Genomic DNA, 6,325 nt, shown 5'->3' with positions numbered 1-6,325 from the left:
GTCGGCACCCCCGGGAACAGATTGGGGAGAAAGCACCGAAAACACGGAGCGGCTGCGGCCCGCTGATAAGGGCAGCGGGGACACGCCCTGCCCGGGACGAGGGGACAGCTTGGGGACACCGGGGAGGGGACACTGCCCGGGCCGGGTGACAGCGCCGTGAGGGCGGCACGGCTGAGAACGGGCACAGCGCAGGGCACCCATGGGCGCTCCCCCAAATTGGGGTCACCCACTGTGGGGGGCTCGGCCCCACTCTGCCGCCACACGGAGGGACGTTCTAGCCTGCCCCCCGCCCCACCGACCCCCGGAGGACCCCAAACCGACCCTAACGAGACCGCCGGAGGACCCCAAACCGACCCTAACAAGACCCCCGGAGGACCCCACACCGGCCCCAGTCGGACCCCCGGAGGACCCTCCCCGCCCCTCGGGGTCACCGTCCCCAAACGCTGGGGGGATGCTGCCGCCAAGCCCCCCCCAAAGCACAGGGCGGGGCCGCTCCCCACACCCCGGGGGTGCCCCCCGGTCCCCCCGCTCAGGGCAGGAGAGGACCCCCACATTTTGCGGCTCGGAGCGCACCTGTCTCACCGGGCGGGGGGGCCGAGGCCGGGATAAACCCGGGGGGGCCGCGGGGACCCCCGGCCGCAGGGCCCGCGCAGCCCCCGGAGAAGGCGGGGGGGGCTCTGGGGGGCTGGGCCAGGACCCCCCCCCCCGCGTTCCCCCTCCCAGCATCCCCCCCATCCCCGCCTCCACCCGCGCCGCGCCCAGCGCCGCTGCGGCAGCCGCAGGGCGGGGGGGGAGCGAGAACGGGGCTGGAACCGGGCCGGGAACCGGGCTGGGAACCGGGCTGGACCGGGGGGGCCGCAGCATCGCCCCCGCTCCGGGGGGAGGATGGGCTCGGGTACCACCCGGGGATGAAGGCCCGGCACGGGGGGAGGGGTGGGATGCAGCCCCCCCCACCTGCATGCGGCCAGCCTGGGGGGGGGGGCGAGGGAAAGGGGGGGTCACCCAGGCTCCCCCCAGGCCCCCCAAATCCCCCCTGCCCCTCGGGGCGCTGCTGCCATCACCCACCTTCCTCCTCCTCCTCCTCAGAGCATCCTGACAAAGGGCCGCCCCCCCCCCACACCACGCGTGTCCCCGCACCTCCCCCCGCCCCGCCCTCCCCCCGCGCCCCCCCGGGAACCCAATCCCTGCCAAGAAACGAGGGGGACCCCCAAACCCCGCGCTCACACCATCCCTTTGCATTGTGCAATTAATTGGGTTTATATTAATCATCATTAATAAGCCCTTACCGGGGGGAGGGGGAGCTAATTACTAATAACTAATTACAATTTCATAAATCAATTAATTATAGCGCTGTCTTGCCCCCCCCAACCTCTGCCTTTTAGGGGGGACAGAGCCCCTGCCCCCCTAATTTTGGGGTGTGGGTTTTATGGGGTGCAGGGCTCCAGGACAGGAGCACGACCCCAAAAATGGGGGCTGGAGCTGTGGGCTTGGCCTTCGGGGGCGACCCCCCCGGCCCCCCCGGACTTTTAGGGATGTCAGGAAACACCTGAAAAAAAAAAAAAAGAGAAAAAAGAATATTGAATATTTTAGAATATTTGGAATATTTTGGGGGAAATTGTTTATGTTGGTGTTACCCAGATGCTCCCCCAAACCCGGACCCCATTGTGACCCCCCCCAGGATTTCTGTCCCCCCCCAGGTGCCCCCAAAGCCCCCAAGGTGCTCTGTCCCCCATCCAGGTGGGGCTGACCCCCCTCCAGGTGCTCCCCCAAATTCCCGGGGTGCCCCCTCCCCCCCACTCACCGTGCCCTAGGCTGGGGGGTCCCCAGGGGGGCGGGGGGACTCTGCCAGGCCAGGCTCAGGGTGCCCCCCGGCAGTGCCCCCCAACTCCTGCTCAGCACCGAGCTCCTGGGAAAGGGGAATTAAAAAATATATCAGAATTGGGGGGTGTCCCCCAATAATAGCACCCCCCCGTAATAACCCACCCAAAATAAATAAATCTAATTATTAAATTAATTCTGACCTCAAAAAACTCGAACAGGAAAATCCCCACCGGACCCCCAAATCACAGGGGGGGTCATGGGTCAGTTTTGGGGCTTACCCTCAATAATAATTCAATTTATTTTTTAAATTTTTAAATTAATCCCAAGCTGAAAAATATCCAGAAAAGTCCCATGAGCCTCCCCAAGCCCCAGCAGCATAGGGGAAATTGGAAATGGAGGGGCAGGTTTGGGGTCTCACCTGACAGTCCTGCAGCAGTGGGTGTTTCAGGGGGTTTGGGGTGAGGTTTGGGGTCAGGTTTGGGGTCTCACCTGACAGTCCTGCAGCAGTGGGTGTTTCAGGGGGTTTGGGGTCAGGTTTGGGGTCACACCTGACAGTCCTGCAGCAGTGGGTGTTTCAGGGGGTTTGGGGTCAGGTTTGGGGTCACACCTGACAGTCCTGCAGCAGTGGGTGTTTCAGGGGGTTTGGGGCAGTTTTGGGGTCTCACCTGGCAGTCCCACAGCAGGGGGTGTTTTTAGGGGGTGTGGGGTCAGGTTTGGGGTCACACCTGACAGTCCCACACCTGGCTGTCCCGCAGCAGCCGGATGTTTTAGGGGGTTTGGGGGCAGGTTTGGGGTCAGGTTTGGGGCAGGTTTGGGGTCTCACCTGGCTGTCCCGCAGCACGCCCCGCAGCAGCCGGATGTTTTAGGGGGTTTGGGGGCAGGTTTAGGGGCAGGTTTGGGGTCTCACCTGGCTGTCCCGCAGCACGCCCCACAGCAGCCGGATGTTTTAGGGGGTTTGGGGGCAGGTTTAGGGGCAGGTTTGGGGTCTCACCTGGCTGTCCCGCAGCACGCCCCGCAGCAGCCGGATGTACTCCGCCGCCGCCCGCAGCGTGTCCGCCTTGCTGGGCCGGCGGTCCCGCGGCACCAGCGGCACCAGGGTCCGCAGCTGGGAGAAGCCACGGTTGAGGTTCCGGATCTGCGGGACCCAAAGGGACCCGGTCAGAGACCCGGGGGGACCCCCTTAGAGACCCCAAAAGGGCTCCAAAGGGACCCCGGTCAGACACCCCAAAAGGGACCCCAGGGACCCCCATTAGAGACCCCAAAAGGGACCCCTGGGACCCCCCAGTCAGAGACCCCAAAAGGGACCCCAGGGACCCCCATTAGAGACCCCAAAAGGGACCCCAGGGACCCCCCAGTCAGAGACCCCAAAAGGGACCCCAGAGACCCCCAGTCAGGGACCCCCAGGTTAGACCAGGATCATCCCTCCAGGACCAAACTGGGCTCTCTCAAGATTAAACTGGGACCACCCCCAGGGTCCAACTGGGCTCAGCAGGATTAAACCAGACCCGCCCATAACCATAACTGGGGTCCCCCCCCCCCCGAATTAAATCCCACCCCGGGATTGAACTGCCCCTGAGGGTTAAAGTGGGTCCCTCACAGAATCAAACTGGATTAAACTGGGACCTTTACACCAGGATTAAACTCGGCTCACCAGGACTAAACACGACTCCCCCACAATTAAACTGAGACCTCAGAACTAAACTGACCCACCCAGAATTAAACCAGGCCGTCCTAAAACTCACCTGAGCCCCCCCCCCAATTGAATCCCCCCGTGGCACCCCGCGGTGGCACCGCCGCTGTCCCCTGGGTGTCCCCCCGATGTGACCCCGCCCCGGGCTGTGCTCTGGGGGCTCGGCGGGTTTGGGGTTTTTGGGGGGGCTCACCCTCTGCCTCTCCTTGGCGTTGGCCGCCTGCCGCCGCTCCAGCACCTCGGCCGGGTCCCCGGTGGGCTCGTAGCCCCCGGCGGGGCCGCGGCGCAGGCGGACGATGGGCGCCGGCTGGGGCGGGGGCCCGAAGCGCTGCTGCAGGAGCGCCTCCAGCAGCTCGGGGGGCGGCGTGGGCTGCGGGACCCCCGGGGGCTGCGGGACCCCCGGGGGCTCCAGGGGCTGCGGGACCCCCGGGGGCTCCAGGGGCTGCGGGACCCCCGGGGGCTGCGGGACCCCCGGGGGCTCCAGGGGCCCCGAAGGTTCCAAGGACTTTGAGACCCCTGAGGGCTCCAGGACCCCTGAGGGCTGTGAGACCCCCGAGGGCTCCAGGGCCTTCGAGGGCTGTGAGACCCCCGAGGGCTCCAGGGCCCCTGAGGGCCGTGAGACCCCCGAGGGCTCCAGGGCCTTCGAGGGCTGTGAGACCCCCGAGGGCTCCAGGGCCCCTGAGGGCTGTGAGACCCCCGAGGGCCGTGAGACCCCCGAGGGCTCCAGGGCCCCCGGCCACCCCTCAGCTCTGCGGGGCTCCCCCATCCCACAAAAGGACCGAGGCAGTGCCCCCGGAGCTGACGCTCAAAAAAGGGGATTTGAGGAAAAAGGGCCCTTAAATACCCGGGGCTAACGAGGCACAGGTGGGACCCGCCTGGGCCTGACGAGCTCTGGCTGTGCCTCACCCCCTGTGCCGGCCTGGTACCCCCAAAATCCTGATCCCTGGCTGTGCCTCAGTTTCCCCACTCACCACCCCAACATCCTCATCCCTGGCTGTGCCTCAGTTTCCCCTCTCCCCATCCCAACCTGGCATCCACAAAGCCCTGAGCCCAAAAAGGCCCCCCAAAAGCGCACTGAGGGATATTTGGGATGGTGATATTCGGGGATATTCGGGGATATTCGGGGATATTTGGGGATATTTGGGGTCCTGGCACCGAGGGGCACCTGCACGGGGGGGTTTGAGAGACTTGGCGTGCTCCTGAAGCCACTTTTGGGTGGGAAAGCAGAAGAAAGAGGTTCAGTGAAGCGGGCCTGGCTCGGTAGGTGGCAGTGTCAGTCCCTGACATGCTGCAAAACTTGGCGGGGCTGGAAATAAAAACGGAAATCAAACCGCCCTTTTTCCTCCAAAAAAAGTCAGGTTATCCTTCGGGTTATCCGCCCTGAGGGGGTCCTCATCCCCCCTCCGAGGGGCTCATCCGGGTGGTCCCGGGGGGTCTGGGGGCTCCAGCGGGGGCTCTGAGGTGGGGGGGGGGGGCATGGACGTGTCCCCCGTGCCGGGCTGGGGCTGCCCTGCCTCAGTTTCCCCAAACCTGGAATTCCCTGGACACCACCCCCAGCTGCTCCGGGATCCTGGGGGTTCCTTCTGTGTCCATAAGGAGAGCGAGAGCGCAGAGCAAGCTCCAAAGAAACCCCAAAATGGCCCCAAAATGAGAGGCACGTGGAGGTTAACGGAGGTTTTCCCTAAGAACCTGGAAAAACCCAATTTCCTTCTCTTTAATGCCCCTTAATGAGCTTCCCTGTCCCGCAGCAGGCTCGGGATAATCCCATTATTCCTGCCCCGATCTGGGCACGATTCTGGTGCCTGACAAATCAATCTGAGGGCACGGAGGTGCAAAGTCACCCCAAAAAGGGGTCCGTGCCCAGCTGCTCACCTGGGATCACCCCGGGAGCTTCTGGGGGGTGGAACCCCCCCGGTGGGGTTTGGGAAATGCTCCAGGTTCAACAGAGGGGGATGAAATATTGAGGGGAGAATGAGGGCTGGGGTGGGGAAGGGGCTGGTGCAAATGGGGTTTGCAGGGGTCGCAGTTTTGGGGTTACAACGATCAGAATTTGGGGTTGTTTGGGATCGTGGTTTGCAGGGGTCACAGTTATTAGAGACCTCCTTTTAGGGGTCACGGTTATTGGGATTTGGGGTTATTAGGGGACACAATTATTGGGGTCACTGTTATTAGGGTTTGGGGTTATTAGGGATTTGGTGTTCCAACAGGGGTTCCAAGAGAGGTTCCAGTTTTAGGGGTTACAATAATTAGCATTTGGGGTTTTTAGGGATCGTGGTTTTAAGGGGTCACACTTGTTAGGGCCCACATTTTTTACGGGTCACTATTTCTTGGGGTCACTGTAGTTAGGGACCTCATTTTCGGTGTTCTGTGTTTTGGGGTGACAGCCCCGAGGGGACAGGGTGATGAGGGGTCCCGGTGCGGGAGGGGAGCTGGCACGAGGCTGAACCCCAGTGGAACACCAGCCCAGAGCCCGGGGGCTGCCTTGGGAACGCCGCCCCCTCCCCTCCCAGCTCAGCTTCCCTCCCTGAGCCCGGGCGGGGCTGGGAGCAGCTGCCCCTCCATCCCTGGATGCTCCCCAATTCCGGGGGTCTCCGCCGCCCACCCCGCCCTCCCCAGTGAGCCACCTGACATCTGACACCGAGACTGGGAGGGTTTCCAGTTCCGCGCTGGGGCGGCCCGGGAAGGGCAGGGAAGGGGGACGGCGCCTGGGCTAATCTGGGCCCGGGGCAGCTGTTGGCACGGCATTAAACCCAATCTTTCCTGGCACGGTCCCAAACGTCCCGGGAGAATTCGGTCCCTGCCAGGGCTGCCAGC

The 6,325-nt window shown here is 63.8% G+C and overlaps 1 protein-coding gene across 1 annotated transcript; it reads right to left on the bottom strand.

The window, feature by feature from the left end:
* Nucleotides 1–1,807: 1,807 nt before the first annotated feature.
* Nucleotides 1,808–4,277, bottom strand: FIGLA (folliculogenesis specific bHLH transcription factor). The gene is made up of 4 exons (XM_059870350.1): nucleotides 3,981–4,277; nucleotides 3,705–3,899; nucleotides 2,813–2,956; nucleotides 1,808–1,906 (listed from the first exon to the last, which is right to left on the bottom strand). The coding sequence occupies exons 1-4, from the start codon at nucleotides 4,275–4,277 to the stop codon at nucleotides 1,808–1,810; spliced, it is 735 nt and encodes a 244-aa protein (XP_059726333.1).
* Between the last annotated feature and the right edge of the window lie 2,048 nt (nucleotides 4,278–6,325).

Source organism: Haemorhous mexicanus, chromosome 30 (genome assembly GCF_027477595.1).
Source record: "Haemorhous mexicanus isolate bHaeMex1 chromosome 30, bHaeMex1.pri, whole genome shotgun sequence".
NCBI classification, from domain to species: Eukaryota; Metazoa; Chordata; class Aves; order Passeriformes; family Fringillidae; genus Haemorhous; species Haemorhous mexicanus.
The sequence above is the reverse complement of the archived record's forward strand: the minus strand, read 5'-3'. Positions and strand labels throughout refer to the sequence as shown.